Below are 22,081 nucleotides of genomic sequence, written 5' to 3'. Positions count from 1 at the left end.
TGTCAAGATTAAAAACCATATAGCACCTATTAATACAGCCACTCAATGGGTCTAGGAAATATAAACCCCCCACGGAAAAAAACCCTCCAAATTTTTGATAGGAAGTAAACCCCACGTTAATAAACCACCACGGAAATAAATCCCCACGTTGGTAAACCCCCACATTAATAAACCCCCACGAAAAATCAACCCCCCTTGTTTGGTTGTGATATTTTCGTATCAAGTGCCACGGTCCGCTAAGAACGCGCTAAATGCAAAGCTCTTTAATAGTCAAGTTGGGGTTCATTTCAGTGGAGGTTTTTTTGGGTCTTTCCCTTTATAGCCCCCCAGCTTAGTGGTCAGATAACCTATAGCCCCCCCCCCCCCCAATCATGGTAATTATACCATAATGGGGGGCTATAATTTCATGGGGGCCATAATGGGAAAGACCCGTTTTTTTTCAGTGGAGATTTTTTTCCGTGGGGTTTTATTTCCTATCTAAATTTAAGTCCGGTTCTTTTTTCGAAACCACCGCTCAATATACTGCTACTGGGCACAAATTTTACTACTGCTGTTGGGAATCACAACTAGGACCATAAGGACCTTCTGATGACCTATCAAGTGATGGTTTGTGCTTCTGTGGAGGCGTGGCTGGTACACCAATGATTCTAACCTCATTGGTAACAATTCAATATATGCATATATAATCTGTCCCATAAAGTTAAAACTTTGACAATGTGACAATGTTGGAAAATTACATAAACCTTTGAAAACGCCTTAACTTGCAACTGAGCAACTTTTGCCATATAATTCCATTATTCTATCCGCTTTTTTCTACACGTTTTCAGTTTGAACTTTGCCCTTTGAACTTTGTCCAATGCAACGTTTTTTTATTGTTCTAACCCAATTTAGTGGGGGAGGAGATATATGCTCAATTGGGTTTTTACAGGTTTTTTACAACTCGAAGAGGAGTATTGGGACTCTGGATCTTTTTGGGATTTTTTTTTGGATCTTTTTGTGCTTCCAAACTTAGTGGGGGCATATTATTTGCACCTCCCCAGACGCATGTGCCATATTTTTACATAATGATTTACTATGCAATGGCACGTGCTCTGTAACTGGGGGGTGTATAACGTACTGGGGGCACAAACGGAAAAGATCCCCAACTCCTATTTCGGTGTGAACGAAATTGCCACTCATAATTGACATCACAAATCATACAAATGTGTGAACAGATATCTTTATATCTCATTGTTTAAAACGACGTCTATGGTTTCATTAGGCTATCACCTTCTTTGTTATTTCTTCCTCTGATATTTTAGTAATTATCTTGCACGACTCTTCGAGTCGTTTTCGGTATTCCACAGGCTATGTTTTTTTTAGCCGAAGCAAGATTATTCATGTCCTGTACTGTTTACTGTTGTTTTCGAAATCTGAATTCTGCTTCCAAAAAAAAATTTCTTGTTCCAATGGACTTTAACTGTAGGTACTGATGGTAATGTTCCTGGTTGAAAGTTGTTTTGGGAAGTTTCTGTTCACATAACAGTCCCTCCTCCTTATCCCAAATCCAGAAACCTCCACCTACCTGCCCCGACACATATATAGCCCCAACTACCTACCTCCCACCACTTACCTACCTCCTTCCAACCCCAACTACTTGCAACCCAACCCACATTTACCAAAACCCCAACCCCAACTACCTACCTCCCCAAACCTACCTACCTCCTCCTAACCCCTCCTATCTAAACCCCGCGCCCCATCTGCTTACCCTCCCGTACATATCCAACCCCCTCCTCACCTAGCTAAAGCCCCGCCCCCAACTTTCAATAATGATTTGAAAATTCATATTTTTTTGTTTTCATGAAAAATGTCCTTAAAAACGCCTATTTGGCCCACTTTGTCCAGTTTGACCAGTAGTGCAGACATGAAAACTGCTAAAGAAATCTTCATTTACTCAGATATGGGCTCCTTCCATCTCCGGCTTGTCGGAAAATTTTCTCGAAAAAAACACTTTTGCGGTCTTTCGGTGATTTAAACCGATAATTAAAGAAATGCCTAAATCATTTTTGTTTGATATATTAAGGTTGCCTTTTTCTCAAACAAATCAGATAGGCTATTTTTGCGTTTTTAACAGCCGTGCAAAGATTTGAAGGCCAGTTCTGGTCTTATCGTTGATATTTTCAATGAAAAAGGATTCGGAGTGTATTTTGTGTCTATGTGCTGTTTGCATTTTTTAAATTTCAATCACAGGCAAGTCTGTTTGCTGTTAAAACTCTAATGAATGAGAGATGCCTTTTTGTTGAATTAAGGTGCATTGAATAAATATTGTGTTTTTTGAGTAAAACTCATGGTTTTTGTGGTTTGGATTGCTTGTTTTCTTAAATTTTTTGTAGTATTTTCTTGAATTTTCCAGCATTTGACGTTCGTTTTGTCGTCTTACAATTGAATATAATTAATCAATCTTTGTCTGATTTGGTATTTAGGGAGCTGTCAAGGAAAATGTCTAATGCTTTGAGTTGATACATTAGGATTTTTTGGTAATAAAGCTTGATAAGTATCCAAAATTCATCATTTATTAATGATATACTGAGTTTTTGCTCTTGTTAGCTGTCTCAGTAACATATGGGTTTTTTTGCTTTAAAGAAGAATCAGAAGGAGCAAGATCAGATTTTGTCAAGTTGTAAAGTTTATTAGTTCTGAAACTGTTAAACATATAGAGTGATCACAGCAAAGAGAGAGAGAGAGAGAGAGAGAGAGAGAGAGAGTTCGATTTATTTGGAGTTATTTGTTTTGTATTTTTAATTGCTGCTGTATTATTCGAATATTGCTTTTGTGGATCTCTATAGCTCTCTTGTCTGATCAAAATAGTGACACAAACTGATGGCACAATAATAACAAGTCGCACATCACATTAATGACGTCGATAGGAGGCGCAATTGATTTTCTGGAATAAATTGTGATTTTATAGGCTGGGACATCGTTCCTTCGAAAAATTGAGTTGGCTTTCTGATTTTTGTTTGTATTTATTTTAGTCGAAATGGAGCTTCGAGAAAAATTGGAATATGGTGATACCAAATCTAAATAATGTACCGTTTTTAACTTTTCACTGCAACTGACCCGACGGACTTGCTTAACTGAGGTGATTATTTGAAAATTTTGTTGGTTATACAGCGATTAATATATTTAACTATTATATGGAACTGAACGCTATTAATTTCCTAAAAGTTTGTATATCCACGTGCCTGAAAACATTGATTGTGATAAAACTTTTCCTCGGTCAAGACGTTTTGTTTGTGATTAATAAGAATACAAACGGATCTTTTTCGTTATAGCCGTCCACTTCATTTTGATCAGGCACATCACCCCCCCCTCCAGTCCCAAGTCACGTACATCAGTTGTTTTGCACCTACCCCCTCCTCCCCAATGTTCGAAAAGGCAAACTTCAACAAATTTACCGTTTTGTTGAAGCAATATCATTTTGAGCATATAATTGGACAAAAACTTTTTCCCGAATTTTAGTAAATAATTGAGACCAAATTCAGAGACTGAATTGTTCTTAACGTATGTAAAGTAATACACATCAACAAAAAGGTTCACAAAGAGAGCATTGAAAGTAAATCAAATCATTTCAATTGAAAATTTAATTTGACTGCGCTGTAAAAACTAGAAAAATTATAGTTGGTTTGGATATATATAAAGTTCGTTTTGTCTGAAATTGTTAGTATTTTCTCGGTGCAAACTTGATATTCTCGTTTTGAGTTTAGAGCTGATAAAACAATAAAGGAGCAACTGTAGGGAATCGAATACTCTCTCAATTATAGTTTTTTCTCGACAAAAGATGCCCGATGTAATCTCTCTGGTATGATAAATTGCACCTACATTTTTGGTTTTTATTTGAAAAGAGTGTTCAGAGTCTGCAACTGTTAGCTATAATCGGTTCTAATTTTGTTAAGAGAGCAATAAAAGTTGCTGAATTGCTCGTATAGGCGCAGAGTTTAGGAAACGCTCTGAGATTTAAAAGTAACGGACAAAATAACACCTGGTCGAAAAAAACTTAATGGCTTCCTTATAACTTCCCTGCAACTTTTTAAGCGTATTTATATGTATATTTTAATTTATAGAGTATTGAAAATCTGAGAATCGAACGCTTATAACGTTGAAAAGAAGAATTTATAAGGAAGCAATTAAAATGTTTCTCGATCAACTGTTATTCTGTCTCTCACTTTTAGATCTCAACGCGTTTCCTAAACTGCACTTATGAGAGCAATTCAGCAACTTTTATTGATCTATTTAGGAAATTAGAAGTGATTTATAGCTAACAGTTGCAGACTCTGAACACTCTGTTCAAATAAAAACCAAAAATGTAGGTGCAATTTCTCATACCAGAGAGATTACATCGGGCATCATTTGTCGAGAAAAAACTATAACTGAGAGAGTATTTAATTCCCTACAATTGCTCCTTTTTTGTTTCAACAACCCTAAGTTCAAATGAGGACATCCAGCTTGCAGAGAGAAAATAACGATTGCAGACAAAAATAAATTTAAAGTTTTGAGATGAAAAAAGGAAAATAACATGTTTATTTGCACCTAACGCAATATATTCCCTGAGGTCATTCTGGTCTTCGATCATAACTGGAAATCTATCATTCATGAAGGGCGGGCAACCTTAGAGGGACTAACCCTGTCCTCGAACTGTTTCCTCATCTGGTCTGGGGTTGCCCACACAGAGTGTCTCTGGCTGCCCATTTTGGGTCCGTCCTGGCCTTGTGTGATCAGACTCCCGATTGCAGACTGGCCTTGCGCGTTTGACATGCCGAACGTCTCCAGAAGAGCCGGAAGCTAAAAAAATTCTCCAGTTTAAGGTGCCAGACCACAGATACCTAGACTGGTCCTAAAATATTTCGGCGACACGACAAGGGGGGTGTAAGGATGAGGAGCAAATATGGGAAAGACGGGAATGTATGAAATAATTCCTCTCAAAAGTGTGGACAAAGGCAACGCAAATTCGACTGAGTAGTATGTCCGAGGCGGGGGGGGGGGGCGGGAGGAGGGGGTGCAACGTACGGTCGCCAGTGAAAACAAAACGGGGCTGCAGTGGAGGAAACTTGATTGAGCACCGACGTTTTGGCTCAGTCACATAAAACAAACTCTTGCCCCCAACCCCAAATATAGTATAGGGCCATATAATTTTTACGCTCCCAGGCACATGTGTGCTCACGTGCCATTCTTTTACATAGTAAATTAATATTTAACAACACATTTGCTGCAGACAGAAGTACAGAATGTGTATTCTCCACAAATCAGACACTGAGAAGACTCTGTTCTGTTCTATATGCGCTAGCACGACTGACTCTGGTCAACCTATTAGACAGTTGCACTATGTGTATACCATTGAACCCGGTGCTGTATACTATTACGACCGTAAAAAAGTGAAGTTTACCTTCACTGTTTTACAGAGTCGGTCAGTCAAAGAGTACCAGGTAAATCTACTTCACGCGCAGTAATAAACAGCCTAACTCTTAATATATTAAAGCTTTAAAAAGTTCCCAAATAAGGTCTGCATCATGCGGTGCGTTCAGTGAGTTAACAAACTCTAACCGTCAAAAAACTCACTTAGATCTCTTACAGAGAAACGGTACATCAACAGAAACGGTAAATCGCTCAATAAAAACGACAAAAGTAGCTCACTTACTTAACCACAAAATCACACAATGAAATTCAACTACTTCGAAACATTAGTCGCATCAAACACCTCATGTGATTCAAGAAATATTTATGCTACAACAAGAAAACCGATGATTAATAGATGATATAAAACCACTTGAAATAGTAAAAATCCACAATGTGGATCAACTTAGTTTACTGTTATACATTGCCCTACAATTGAAAACTCACTACTTCATCGGAGAACACAAACCTTTTCTTCTCAGTACCAAGAAAGCTTCTCAATTTGCTCGAACTCCACTTCTCTACAAAGAGGCACAGCAATTAACAAAAGGCACAATCCTTCTTATCCACGATACTGTAGCAGAGAGACATCCTTCTGCTATTAATGATACACTATTCTATCCTCTATCAGACAAATTATTTGAATTTCGGAAAGCAGTTCTTGATGAAAATCACACTGCTAAAAAAGTCAAGTTCAAAAAATCATCCATTGAAATCGTTTAGCGACTTGCATAAACACTAAATGCAGATGTTGTACACTCACACACCAAAAACCTTCGTCAAATAGCAAGACAAAAAATAGAAGGCTTTAACCACTTAATTAGAAAATTCCTACCTACGGTCATAGATGTCCAGTTATCAGAAACAGATGTAGTGGAAGTCCTTCTTCTTCTAACATTGTTCCAAAATTATTTTTGGCAAAACATTGTACGCCACATTTTACTGGCCACAAAATCCATCGAGGACACTTACCAGCAGAAAATTGAAAAACTCTAAGCAGTTTTACAAAACGTTTCTGATCATAAGTGGTTTCAACAATTTTATGTCTGCATAACAAAAAAACTATTGCAACTCAAACCAAAATTGCGGATTAACAAACATGTTCCCTTTGGCATGGAAACATTATGCAGAAAATCATCCATTTACAGTAGAAAACGCCACAGAAACAAATAATTCTCTGGAACTATCACCGGTAGAACAAAAAAACTAAACGCCATTATTCATTCACCACCAATGGGTACAAATCCAGGCGCCTCAACCGCAACAGATTTTAACTCCACTTTGCTAGACTATAGAACAATCTTTTCCTTCTATACTTTAAACGCATTATCATTCGATCACTTACTAACAAAACTAACAATAATAATAGCAACATCAGAAACCATTTAACTCAAAAACTTACCACAAAGTTCAAACCATGAATTGAATACAATTTTGCGCCTCTTACCAGTTCTTAATGCACCACTACCTATAATGCAACAACAGAATTAGATGCAATTTAATAATTAACCTGTAATTCTGAAAACATCAAGTCAACAACCACAGCAAATCCAATTTTAAAAAAAATCTAAATGAAGGCACATCAATTAGTTTTTTTAGTTAGACAATGAAATAACCAAAATAATCTGGTGACAACGGAAGCCCCAACACCGTATAAATAAATTTACACGCCGCTTCAACTCAAACACTTTTTCCCAAAGTGAGATGAAGCTCACAAATGATTTTCAACATCTCAAACTGATTCTCTTTTTCACGAGGCATGAAAACTCAAAAAAAAATAAATGATAAAAGCAGCACTAGTTGGCCCAGCCCCACAATTGTATCCACATTTTTCTGTCGAGATTGAAAACAAAGTGTCATGCTATTTGCCGAGAATTCTAAAAATCAATTGATAACAAACAATGAACGCAAGCAACATTGCTTTTGGAAAACATTACAAGCTGCTTCTTTAAATTAATAATAACTCTCGCTCTCAAAATTGAATAAAAGATTGAAAAACATGTCAATAACGCATCAATCATGAGAAAAGCACAGATGAACGCCGCCCTAGTCAAGGCAGCCTACTCACAATTAGAATAAAAGAATTAAGAAAGATTCCTATTGACAATGCAATAACATTGGAACCACAATTTGCATTCGCAAAATCAGTTAAAAATTTCAAAAGGATATTACAGGAAATCATATTGATCAACAAGATCAAAACGAGAGTTACCCTTTCAACTACATTTAATAACAGAAAGACAGGTTTTGATAACATCACAGCAGCAGATGTTAGAGCTATGAAACAGAACAAAGTATAAGGTAGCAGCATTTTATGTTACAAGCATTGTACATTCCGAATGATCCTAATTTTAAAAAGTAACCGGTATTTTTAAAATTTTGTAAAAAAGTTCTTGTACAGAATAGCATCTGAACCGATAGAAAAACCTCCCTTCCAAAAACAGCCATTCAATCAGGCAATGCATGGAAATGAAAATAAAATTCCCCGAACAAACAGGTAACTTCGAAAAATGTGACAGGAAAAGCCATGCCATTCTCCTGTCGCTCCAAAGCAAAAAGAGAGATAAACGAGATTGTTCTCGCCATAGAAGTCCAAACAGAACTCCCACATAAATCAGTAGAAAAAGCAGCACGTAATAAAATACGAGTGGTTTCAATCCAGCAATGAGACCGATTTCACCATACCGAAAACCACAGAAATCGCAAAAAATAAACGATCTAATCTTTGTAATAATTACAATTCTAAATCCAGAAAACAATCACTTAGTTGGTGTAGAGACTAAAATCGTTCTCAGAGAAATTGTCTAAGAAATGTATAATTAACTTAATATCAAATAAAGGTAACATTTTTGTACTGCTTTTTATTTTATGTACCCTAAAAGTAGATAAACACAACCAAAACGCATCACCATTTTATATGAAAAATGATTCTCAAATCAAATTAGGAGCCACACCAAATAACACCACTTGAAACGAAGGAAAGAATTATTACAAATTTAATTAAAAGAATATTAAGTTCTGCCCTCGGCATCAAATAATGCTACCTTAGAGTCGAAAGCAAGAGTCAAACTAGACTTGTGCTCAGACGTCAACCAAAACGGCAGCTAACCGAACACACCATACATTTTAGTTTTTCATTTATCCAGCACTAAATTAAATTTTCCAGGAACACCATTCCTGGAAAAATACGTAAAATCAATTAAGTGTTCAGAACCTAAACTACTAATAATACAAACTATGAACAAAGAACCCTAACATTTTATGAATCATCAACAAAACTCACACCATACAACTCCAGACTTTTTCCAATCATCGGAGACAATAGTTTAGACTTTCAACCTCTAAAGCACCGTATTTTCGACATGTTCAGTTACTACCTATGAATGCAAAATCCGTTATCTATATTGACCTCTATTATCTAAACACTTTGTTTGACAAAATTTAGTTGGGCAAAAACGCCAACACAAATATTTTCAACACGCAACAAAGGACCGGTTTTCTAAATAGCCGATATGAATATTGCATGAAATCAAATTGCGCAAGAAAAAGCTTCACAACAGTTGACAAATTTTGTTTTGCAAGGAGAAAAGTACTGCATTTAACTACTTATGGTATTTAAATCGGCTCGGACGTTTTCTCATCGTTCATGAAAAATATCTCTAAACTACTAATACGCAATAATAAAGCAATCACATACCTAGATGAAGTCTTTATACAAGACGATACATTGGACACAATGTAAAAATCACTGAAAGAGTACCGCCAAAAACTCACAAAAAAATCTCAAAGCTACCTTCTACAAATCAATTTACTTCCTAGAATTGGTAAAATCTCTTGGACACAAACTAAAACATAACCCCATTTACCCACTAAAATTAAAGACTGGTGGATTCCTCAAACTCGAACAACTAAAAATACAAAAAATACAAAAATATGTTGGATTATATCTTTACAATATCTATTACTTATCAGACCAATTTATCTCCAACTCAGTTGATTGCAAATAGATATCAAAACTCCAACACACTTTCGAAAAACTGAAAAACGAGTTACCAGGTGGAACTTTATGCCTCCATATTCCAAATCCATATTAACTTTTATTACGCTTTGTGTGATGCCTAAAATTATACTGTGGGCAGAGGCCTATAAAAAAATAGATTCGGGAATCTGAACCAAATTTCTGCACTCCACAGCAGAACTTAGATAACCAACCACATTGAGAGAACGCCCGATAAATTACGCACTTTTGGAATGTGAATTCCTTATACAATGGACACGACACGCCATTTTTCTCTCTAGAGACCATAAACCAATTCTTTTTCTCTCTTCACACAGAAAAATAAACCCAATGACAGTGTATACAATTTTCATCACAACCTTATGAAAATTCCTAACCTCTTCCTTGTTTGGACGGAAAAAAGATCTATCACCTGTCCACTTGTTATCTCGTTCTTTAACTTATACCACACATTATTAGCAACGAACAGTTTATGACTAACAATTAAGGTTTTTAGTCCTTACCCTGCCATTACATTATTTTGAAAGAAAACATAAAGAGTGATTGTACAAACTTAACACAAGATTCACAACAGTTTTGTTTATATCAGAAGAGATAAACTTTTTAAAACTCTAATTACAAAACAACACAGTCTCTTATACTGAAAATACCACAAAAACACAACCAGTAGAAATGATACAAAAACCACTTAAACACTAGATCATTAAACTCAATTTCTAACAGCAACGTTTATCAAGTAATACAACACCCGGCTGTTGCTTTAAATTTGAACCAGACAGAATCCTTTCACAAGTTGTCCCACAAGCAGACTAAACAGAACTTCAAAAAGTACACCCTAATGTCAAAATCGACAATAATATTGTTTGCGTACTTTTAGAAGTGGATCACAAAAATCTTTTATTTTATGTAATTATGGACCACACAAGACAAGAATTTATATGATCTCAATAGAAATTTTAAACAGACAATTTTTTATTGTTTACTAAAAAATTCCATCTCCCAGTATAAACCATCACAATTAAAAAAAAAAGTTGGTACACTCAAAGCTCTGAAATTATATCAATATTTCATGCAAAACAGTTTCTTGTCACCTCTATGAAACAGTGAAACAGGAAATCCATGTTTCGAGCGTATAAAAATTTTCACCAAATTAAGGTACAGTTTGTAAACCAAGTCACATTTAAAGTATTTTCTTGTTCATTAAAATCGCCATTTCAAGCTGATAATTTTCAATTGAAAGTCACGCTCGACGCAGACAACGATGAATCATACCAGCTGGCGCCATCTCCCATTAGGGCTCGATCTAAAGTAAAAGTACTCAAGCCCGATGAAAATCAACGCTGCTTTACTAGAAATAACTTCACTGCACAACAAATTCTCATATTTATTCAAAATAGCTGAACAAATTCCAAAGATACAAAGAAATTTAACAAATTAATTGACGATGCAGCGGAACAATTTGAAGTAGGCGAACTTGCAAAACAACTATAAATACATGCACTGTTTTAACAACTACAAAAGTAAAACAGGCTACTTCAATAAATTGTTTATAAACGGTAAACAATTTAATCTTTGCCAAATTTTTGTGCATACAGAATATACCTCTACTCTCTATTACGATACTCCTTTGATCAGGATCCCGACTTTTAGAAAATTTTTGAGGATCTTTTTCTCAATTTAATAAATATTTGTCTCTAAAACATTTTTCTTTAGTTACACCACAGACGTCCGCGAGCACTCGTGCCGAGGGAACATCGAACCCAAAACGTTCGATCTTATCAAGCAGGCAGTCGGTGACATCCTTCTTTCGGCACTCACCGCCTGTCACTGGTTCCTCCGGTTCTAGAACCATTGTTTACGATGGTGCAGACCTTACCACGTCCACAGTCTGTGATCTCCGCAACTTCTTCGCGGGTGATTTCTCTGCCTTCACCGCCACTTCTTCCTCGTCTTCGGGAGCTGGCGAACTTTCGCTTTTATCGAGATTGACACAAATTCTCATGAAGAAACAAGAATGCCAGAGTTGACAAGCTCATCGCAAAAACCCCTGACCACGGGCCAAAAAAGTTCTCTCTCACACAGTCTTTGATGAACAAAATTGATTCAGAACTATTGCAGTGCTACACTCCAGACACGGTTGTAGCAAATGGGGCTTACTTTGACAGAGTACGCATGCCAAAACCATGAGGGCAAAAACCAGTCTGTCCGCCTCCGCAAACACACACGGTACTAACTGCACAAGCAACACAACAGACACTTCGGTACAATAGCTTGATTCTGACCACACTACAACAACAATATTTTGCACCACATCTCTCTAAGACAGGCGCGCATACACTGACAACTATCCTTGAGCGAACCCTTCACTTAGAAACCGTCCTTGCCCGGCACAACTTGACATTTACCCAGTGAGGATATCTCCAGTTATAGTGCCACAGTGGTTCATCAATTTCCACGATGAAATAATTAGGGGCTCACAGTCGCAATCGTGACAGCCGAAACCAAACCCCTTCGTGCCAACACACGGCACCAATCACGGGACAACGGGGCCAACTTTCCAGTTCCACTAATTCAAAAATCCCTCCAGGATCAACACAGAGCACGGCATCCATGTTCTGATCGGCAAATTTATGTAGCAAATTTGTCCGAGCACACGATCAAACCGAACTCTGTAACATGTCAGAGTGGTTAACTCAAAAATAAGTACATGGACAAAGGACTTTTCTTTGCAGTGCTTCCACTATCTACTGAATTCTAGATTTACGGAGATGTTCTGGGACACCTCAAAATACTTCGTCGCAATGGTTGACCCCGATAAATACTTTTTGAACTCACTAATCACCCAAAAAACTGCTTCTTACCCTATATACCAGAAATTTGACACCGCATTCCATCAGGATTTCCACATCAACAGAGATGGATGTCAGCCACCAATTGCACAGGTTCAACAAGACGAAGATGTTGCACACGATACAAAACTATTATTTTTTGGAGCGTCACTTTAAACGCACAAATCCATTTATGCTGGTCAGTTCAGGTCTACAGTACGTAAACAACCTCTTCATTGTTTGGACGGAAAGGAAGATCTATCACCTGTCGTCTTGTTATCTCGTTCTTTATTTTATACCACACATTATTAGCAACGAACAATTTATGACTAACAATTAAGGTTTTTAGTCCTTACTCTACCATTACAATATTTTGAAAGAAAACATTAAGAGTGATTCTACAAACTTAACACAAGATTCACAACACTTTTGTTTATATCAGAAGAGACAAACTTTTTAAAAGTCTAATTACAAAACAACACAGTCTCTTATACTGAAAATACCACAAAAACACAACCAGTAGAAATGATACCAAAACCACTTAAACACTAGATCATTAAACTCAATTTGTAACAGCAGCGTTTATCAAGTAATACAACACCCGGCTGTTGCTTTAAATTTGAACCAGACAGAATCTCTTTCACAAGTTGTCCCACAAGCAGACTACACAGAACTTCAAAAAGTACACCCTAATGTCAAAATCGACAAAAATATTGTTTGCGTACTTTTAGAAATGGATCATAAAAGTCTTTTATTTTATGTAATTATGGACCACACAAGACAAGAATTTATATGATCTCAATAGAAACTTTAAACAGACATTTTTTTCATTGTTTACTCCAAAATTCCATCTCCCAGTATAAACCATCACAAGTAAAAAAAACAATTGCTACACTCAAAGCTCTGAAATTATATCAATATTTCATGCAAAACAGTTTCTTGTCACCTCTATGAAACAGTGAAACAGGAAATCCATGTTTCGAGCGTATAAAAATTTTCACCAAATTAAGGTACAGTTTGTAAACCAAGTCACATTTAAAGTATTTTCTTGTTCATTAAAATCGCCATTTCAAGCTGATAATTTTCAATTGAAAGTCACGCTCGACGCCGACGACGATGAATCATACCAGCTGGCGCCATCTCCCATTAAGGCTCGAACTAACGTAAAACTACTCAAGCCCGATGAAATTCAACGCTGCTTTACTAGAAATAACTTCACTGCACAACATATTCTCATATTTAATCAAAATATCTGAACAAATTCCAAAGATACGAGGAAATTTAACAAATTAATTGACGACGCAGCAGAACAATTTGAAGTAGGTGAACTTGCAAAACAACTATAAATACATGCACAATTTAAACAACTACAAAAGTAAAACAAGCTACTTCAATAAATTGTTTATAAACGGTAAATTTCACCCAGAAACCGTCCTTGCCCAGCACAACAAGACGTTCACCCAGTGAGGATGTCCCCAGTTATGGTGCCACAGTGGTTCATCAGTTTCTACGATGCAATAATTAGAGGCTCAGAGTCGTAATCGCAACAGCCGAAACCAAACCTCTTCGTGCCAACACAGGGCACCAATCACAGGACAACGGGGCCAATTTTCCAGTTCCATTAATTCAAAAATCCCTCCAGGATCAACACAGGGCACGGCATCCAAGTTTTGATCGATAAACTTATATAGCAAAACTGTCCGAGCACACGATCAAACCGACCTCTGTGAAATGTCGGATTGGTTAGCTCAAAAACAAGTACATGGACAAAGGACCCGACAAGGACTTATTTTTGCAGTGCTCCTACTTTCTACTGATTTCTAGATTCACGGAGATGTTCTGGCACACCCCAAAATACTTCTTCGAAATGGTAGAACCCTCTAAAGAAACGGTAGAACCCGCTAAACGAACACAATGTTCACGCAGGACACGGTTCCTTACCCTATATACCAGAAATTTGACGAAGATGTTGCACACGATACAAAACTATTATTTTTTTGCGCGTCACTTTAAACGCACAAATCCATTTATGCTGGTCAGTTCAGGTCTACAGTACGTAAACAACATGACCATTTCACCGTATTACATTCGTATGTTAGTATATAATCGAGCCGCAAAACAGCGAATGAACCCAAAGATATTTCGGTCCAATTCGGAATTATTATCTCTTTGTTCGCCTGTACGCGGCACAATCTGATCTCGATACGCATTGAGTAACTTCGATCTGCAGAGGGACGCGGAAAAAAATTAAGTACAGCAATACATTCAACCTCCTCTATAGCGACTGAATTGGTGTCAAGCCTTCGGACGGAAGGAAAGTCTAAATCACCTTGCAGTGCAACCATTTTGCAACATTGACCTGTATCTCAGAGCTCTTGCCGCATGTGTTGCCAGATACGGAGAACTCCCCTAGTTCTTCCTCAAAATAAGGCTTAAGATTTCAAAATTGAGCACAGTTATTGGGGCACAGTCCCGCTTCTCTGCGTTGCTGTCCCGTCTTCAATGGACGCACTGATCTCGAAAACTCGAAAATTTTTTATTTATGTTCTTTTTCACATTTATTTATTGTATATTCCTTAACAATCCTTTTTCTTTATTCTAATCTTCTCCTCAAGTGAAGAATTGGGACCAATTTTTTTTCTTTTCTCTGGTCGGAAGGGACCCAGAAAGAAATGAACTGCTTAAATAATTAAGGGATCAAGTAGCGTAGACCTGAAGGGATCACAGTAGCTAAAGTTGGATGCTACTCAGAAGGTAAGCTGTTAAATCCGATTGGAAAAAAACTGTACCGAAAAAAAGAGGATGAATAGAAAGCTGTTGTACTACCGACAGAGACTACAGTCTACAACTATCCACCCATTTGAAAATAAATCCTCACTACAGTGAAAGTGAGAGACAGCTGGAAACTACTAACAGGATTGACGTCACTGGCCAGAACACCTTTTAACTGTTACACTAACTGGCTTTGCAACCGACAGGATTTCTACCACTTAATGTTGACTCTAGTCACGCTGTTCATTTAGCAGGCACCATCAGTGACGACTCCAGTCACCTACTTCACCACTCGACAGGTACGGACACCGTCAACGGATTTGCAGCTGCATTCTACAAATTCGGAAGAAAACTCTCCACCCGTGGATGCAGCAAATGAAATTGCAGAATGTGTTTTCACCACCAATCACAGACTGGGAAGACTTTTCTCTTTTTTATAGCGCTAGCACGACTGACTCTTGTCAGTCCATTAGATTTTTGCACTATGATTATACCATTGACCCTGGTGCTGTGTACTATTAGCCTTGTATTAATTGAAGTTTACCTTCACTGTTTTATTCATTGTTTTATAGAGTCAGTTAGTCAGAGAGAACTAGGTAAGTCTACTTCGCGCGCAGAAATAGGTAGCTTTAACTCTTTAAACTTTAAGGCTGTAAAAAGAATCCAAATGGGGCCTGACTAACATCATTTGTAAGGGGGGGTCATAAACACTTGGGGGCAGGAACAGTTATTCTAATAATTGGTGATTGACAAAAAATTGCAAAACCCAACTGTTTTTCCAAGTGCCATTTTTACCAGTATTTTATGGCGTCGAGAGTATTGATTTTAGACTCATGACGCACATGTCGAGTCGTGAAAACTTGATTTGTTTTTTGTTCCGACCAACTTTTCTTCAAGCTTAACTAAGCCCAGTATTTTGCGCAGTACAATGAAGCAAAACAATTTGAAGTCTCTTACCTTTTAGATTTTGTCGTCAACTATCTTACATAAACCGAAACCAAATAAATGTTCTGATGAAAGTTTTTTCAAATCTTTTTCCTTACTTTGAATTTTCTTGATCTCAATAGAAAACAAAAGATATACGTTCTAATTAACAAGGAATTTTGAAAAGAGAGATTGTTTTCTTTTAACTCCAGTATCCAATTAAAATTACAACGTGAAATATTTTTCCTCCTTCGCTTTTCGAGTTATTATTTTGTTACATTCGAGAGTCTAGGTTATTGAAAAAAAAAACGGTTACCGTTTTGTGCAAAAGCAACACAATCAATTTTTGTATTAATTAGCATAGTTTAAAAGGGCCTGTTTTCAACTGCCGTTGTTCTACCGCAAGAAAAATTCAAAAGTGGAGGCTGTTTTACTTTTTCTCTTAGCAAAATGCCTTTACTGATTATATAAAAAGGCGATATAAGCGTTTATTTTGCTGGAAATTTTAATTTAATTAGATTTCAGAACAGGAAGTGTTGTATGTATTGATTACAATTCCAATTATAAAAAATAACTAAATACGGGCTGTTTTTCAGAAAAACTCGTTAATTTTTTAGAAGCTGAATTATGTTTGTATACTACAAGCGCTTACCTTTGGTGCGTTTTAAGATTGACGTCAGCAGAAAACACGCCTATTTATAAAGACCTAATTACAATTTTGTACTATTGGCTTGCTTTGTTGCAATAATTATACGTAAGCATTTGTTTTTAGTAACTTCTATATTTCATCACGTATATATATTAATATATAGCTCCTTAAAAATAGGCGCACTAATCCTTAAAAAACTTGAAAGAAAAAAGTCGGTATTTACAATTTTAAGAAGTAAGTTAAAAGAAGTTATCTTTAGAACCGAACAATTGCGTTGGTACAAAAAAGCGATTAATTTACAAATATTAATTTAAAAATAAACAGGAAGCATTGCATGTTAAGAGTGATTTATAAACAGGAAGCAATGCATGATCAAATAACAAACAAAACATGAAACACACACCTTTACCGACACACATATCGCTGCCCGCATAAATCAGACGTTTTAGACAGGAAAGATTAAAAATAACTACCAACTGTGGCAGTTGTTTTTACAATTCTCACTTATCAGAACAACCTGAAGATAGTTACCTCTGTTGAGAGAGAGAGAGAAACTTGTTCTCTCTCAACTCCAAAAAATGCTGTTTAAAATTTTCCAAAAAAGTAAATAGTTTTGTCATACTGTCAGTTCAACTGAATTGAAATTCAAGTGCAAAAAGCAAAAAAAAAAACAGCTTAAACCGAAATTAAAAAGAACTTAACGTTAATTTTTTTCAACAGATGATTGTTTAGTATCTGATGAAATTCAGTCTGTTTTTTTTCAGTATTTTAATGAATGAACAATTGTATTGGCGTTAGGATTGCAGAAAATATGTGAATGTATGTAGCCAAAAAATCCAGTAATCGGAGCTTAACGATGCAAACGATTACAAGGAGACTTTCGTGCCTCAAAGTTTCAACTCAAGATAATAATTTTAACAGTAAAGCAGCTATTAATATCACAAATTATTGAATGCTTATTTGCAAACAACGAACCATCAGAAATACAGTTTATTTTAAATAACGACATGATGATCAATTAATTTTATCAATCGCCTATCGGGTTTTTTCCAAATTACGGTCGATGGTGATATTTCATGATGTTCAGTGCAAAAACAGACTAAAAATTCATTATGATCATAGAAAATACAGTTTCTGAGGTTCACAACGTACGGTAGAATCCCAGAATTTTACTCTGAAGTTTATCATGAAATGTCTAATAAGTGTCACGATCAGAGCTCTGCGCATAGTGAAAATCATAATGAAGATTCTATGATTCAGTACTGAATTTTGATGACGCTCAGATCCGGGCTACAATGTAAGTTCATTTGAAGCGAATTTTGGCCGATGTCAATCCAAACAGACACACCCTTAAAGAACATAAGTACGGACGCAGATAGTAATAGCTTAACAACGCATTCTAATATCCTGAAGCACTCACTAAATAGACCACGAATCAGCTCCTGTGCTAGACTAGCAGGACGAAAATGGAATGGTTTCTCTAGAAAAAAATGACGAAATAATTGAAACGGCAAAATTCACAAATGGATGCGCGGTTCAATATGCATCCAAAGCTGTCAACCCTATTTACCCCCCCCCCCACCTGGAATTAATAGGTGTTTTCAAAAATTCCAGGTCTCGACTAGGGTGCTGAGCGACCGTTCATTCAAAGTGAAATTCGCCCGAGGAATATCAGCAATCAAACGATCGAAACATGAGCTTGAAGGGTTATATAGATCATTAGCCCGCGGATCAACCGTCATTAAAAAGTCACCAACAACAATTATCAGCAAGGAGCCAAGAAAAGATATTCGTGTTCGCAATAGCGACATTGGGAAATTTTAAACTACTGTCGAGAGATCAGGTCTTTTGTGGATCTACACCGAGAGACGTATATTTGCATACAAAAAGACCTCAGAGCAGAGAAGCAAGCATGGACACTGACAGATACGCTTTATCAGTTTGACATACGATTGTCTGACAACCCAAATTTTTATGAACGAGGCTACAAATTGTTCACAAGAGGGACAGCATGAATCAGAGAATGCGACAGCATTGTGCTCAAAAACAGGTGATTGATACAAGTAGAAGCGTTGGCAGTTCTTTATTGGATGAACATCTGCACCCCGCCAAAGTTTTCTGAAAAATTGGCATATGGTCAGGCTGCCGTGTATCGAAAAAAGAAGCCTGTAAGTTCTGTTTGGAGAAATGGAAGGTGAGAGAACTACTGTAGTAGAATTAGAATTCCCTGCTGCGGTGATGAAGGGCAAATTGGATCTGAGGACGGGTTTACGAAAGAAAATTGGGGTCAACCAAATCAGGACAACTTTAGTGCAAAACTAGGGGAATATGAATATAGTGGCGCTTGAAGGGTTCTTACTGAACAGAGAGCCATTGGGCAGAGTCTATAATTTCAGAGTAGCACGGTTCTCTGGACAAAGATTTGGTTCAGTATCTAAAGAACTAAGCAATGAACAGTCAAATGAATGCCTTCAGTTTCAATTTTTCTGGGTTATAGATGTCTTGGATGTAAAAGTTAGTGAGGCAATGAGAGAGACAAGTTTTGTCACACGTTTTGCAGACAATAGAAATCATGGTTTCGACAGAGATTAATTACATTTAGTTGAAATTAACATCGGAAGTAAAAAGAGCGTTAAGGCAACATTGCTTTCTTCATTGAGCACACACTGACTGAAATGTCAGATGCATAATAATTTGAAGCTAAGTGGGTTTGTTTGTATAAGATTCCAAAGGACTTTTACTCAAGACAGGGTAGAAGTTGAAAACTAGTCGGTGGCAGTTGAATGGCGGTGCATAATTTTGCATTGATTTGTTTACACAGTATAAACAGCCCTCTTACAGAATGTAAAAGATTTCGATTGTAAGTTGCAATCATTGATAAAGAGATTAAAGTTTGTTTGCTTTATATAAGAACGTGTTGGTTGAGTATAATCTGAACTGCCATACATAAAGTGACCACAACTAGACCAGGATAATTTTGCAGAAGCGAAAGAGTGAGAGGGAGAGGGAGAGGGAGAGAGATAGAGATAGAGAGAGATAGAGAGAGAAAGAGAGAGAGAGAGAGAGAAGAGAATGAGAGAGAGAGAGCTGTTGTCTCAGTGGGACTAAAGTTAAGAAGCTAGTGTGGAAAGCAGAAAAGGTAGAGAAAAACTTTGAGAGCTTAGTAAGGCTGATCTTTGCAAGTTTGTAATTGCAAGACCAGTTGGGATACTGTGCGCGTTTTTGGTTTAGTTCATTTGGCACGTAAACCACGGATATAATATTAATAATAATACTAAAAATAATAATAATAATAATAATAATAATAATAATAATAACAATAATAATAATAATAATAATAATAATAATAATAATAATAATAATAATAATAATAATAATCATAATAATAATAATAATAATAATAATAATAATAATAATAATACTAATAATAATAATAATAATAATAATAATAATAATAATAATAATAATAATAATAATAATAATAATAATAATAATAATAATAATAATAATAATAATAATAATAATAATAATAATAATAATAATAATAATAATAATAATAATAATAATAATAATAATAATAAAAATAATAATAATAATAATAATGATAATAATAATAATAATAATAATAATATAAATACTAATAATAGTAATAATAATAATAATAATAATAATAATAATAATAATAATAATAATAATAATAATAATAATAATAATAATAATAATAATAATAATGTTAATAATAATAATTATCATTATTATATTTATTATTATTATTATTATTATTATTTTTATTTTTATTATTGTTATTACTATTATTATTAGTATTATTATTATTATTACTATTATTATTATTATTATTATTATTATTATTATTATTATTATTATTAATATTATTATTATTATTATTATTATTATTAGTGTTATTATTATTATTATTATTATTATTATTATTATTATTATTATTATTATCATTATTATTATTATTATTATTATTGTCATTATTATTATTATTATTATTTATTATTATTATTATTATCATTATTAATATTATTATTAATATTATTATTGTTATTATTATTATTATTATTATTATTATTATTATTATTTTAATTATTATTATTTAAATACTATGATAAATTGTGTTGAGTTTGTCTTTTCCATTGATATGCATCTATTTATCTTACCTTTGTTAAACAAAGAGCCAAAAAAGATGATACGAGACTCATTAAGAAATTTTTTTTGGAGACCATCTGCTTTTGGACTGCTTGCAATAGCCGAAGAAAGAAAAAAAACTGAGTAACAAAGTAGAACCTGCTTCACCGATTCAAAATTTTTGTTTTTGTTTTGATCGACCTTCTGGTCAACATAGTCGCCTCACTGTTGAGCCCAGCAGAAATTCAGAAGTTGACAGTAGCGCTCCCGGAATTGCTTTGTTCCTTTGCTACTTTTTGCCAAGAACAACTGTCTGATTAGTTAAACCTTGTGCGGTATTTTATCGGTTAAAGTGTTGAAAGTGCGTTGAGGGTTGATTTACCTCTCCGATTTGAGTTAACAATAGTTGGAATATGTTAGGATATCAATTGGCGAAGCGGTTTTCATCACCAGGATAGGAAGCTTGGGAAGATTGGCATAAACATTATATGAAATCTAGCGTGAAAGTGGGCTCGAAGGAAGAGGACATGACGAAGTGGTTGCCCAAAAAGTGTGTGGGTGGACTTGAATGCATTTAGCGATTTTGGGAGTTGTTGGCGCTCAACACTAGTAAAGCAAGCATGAACACTGACAGAAACGCTGTGTCAGTTTGACATAAGTTTGTCTGACAATCAAATTTTCATGAGCGGGGCTACAAATTAATCAATAGAGGGAGAGCGTGAATCAGAGAATGGAGAGCAGTGTGCTCAAAAACAGTTGACTGATAAAAGTAGAAGCGTTGTCAGTTCTTTATTGGATGAATATCCGCAGCTCGCCAAATTTTCCGAAAAATTGGCATATGTTCCGGCTGCAGTGAATAAAAAAAGAAGCCTATAAGATCTGTTTGGAGAAATGGAAGAAGAGAGAATTGCTGAGAGCGGTAGTAGAATTAAAATCCTCAGCTACTGTGATGAAGTGAAATTTGGATCTGAGGATAAGTGTACTGAAAAAATTTGTGGCCAACCATATCAGGAAACCATAAGAGCAGATTTAGTCGAACATTAAGATAGCGGCGCTAGAAGATTTCTTACCAAAGAGAGAGCCATTGGGCAGAGTATTTTAATTCAGTGGAGCATGATCCTCTGCAAAAAGATTCAGTTTTGCCGGCAGTATCTAAGGAATTTAGCGATGAACAGTCAAATGAGGGCATTGAGGTAGAACATTTTTGGGATGCAGATATTTTGTATGTAAATGTCAGTGAAGCAATGAAAGAGTCAAGTTTTGCAACACTTTTTAAAATTGAAAAGGACGCATGCCAAAATGCAACTGCAT

The 22,081-nt window shown here is 35.6% G+C and overlaps 1 protein-coding gene across 1 annotated transcript in view; it reads right to left on the bottom strand.

Annotated features, from left to right (window-relative positions):
- The window catches only part of LOC142338170 (uncharacterized), a 55,359-nt gene that overhangs the window by 11,868 nt on the left and 21,410 nt on the right, over nucleotides 1–22,081 (bottom strand). Inside the window, exon 2 of the mRNA XM_075387806.1 lies at nucleotides 4,660–4,818. Coding sequence (XP_075243921.1) covers nucleotides 4,660–4,818 — 159 coding nt within the window. The remainder of the gene's footprint in view (nucleotides 1–4,659; nucleotides 4,819–22,081) is intronic.

Source organism: Convolutriloba macropyga, chromosome 4 (genome assembly GCF_964194025.1).
Source record: "Convolutriloba macropyga chromosome 4, txConMacr16.3, whole genome shotgun sequence".
Classification (NCBI taxonomy): Eukaryota; Metazoa; Xenacoelomorpha; order Acoela; family Convolutidae; genus Convolutriloba; species Convolutriloba macropyga.
Note: the sequence above shows the minus strand (reverse complement) of the source record. Positions and strands in the feature narration are given on the sequence as shown.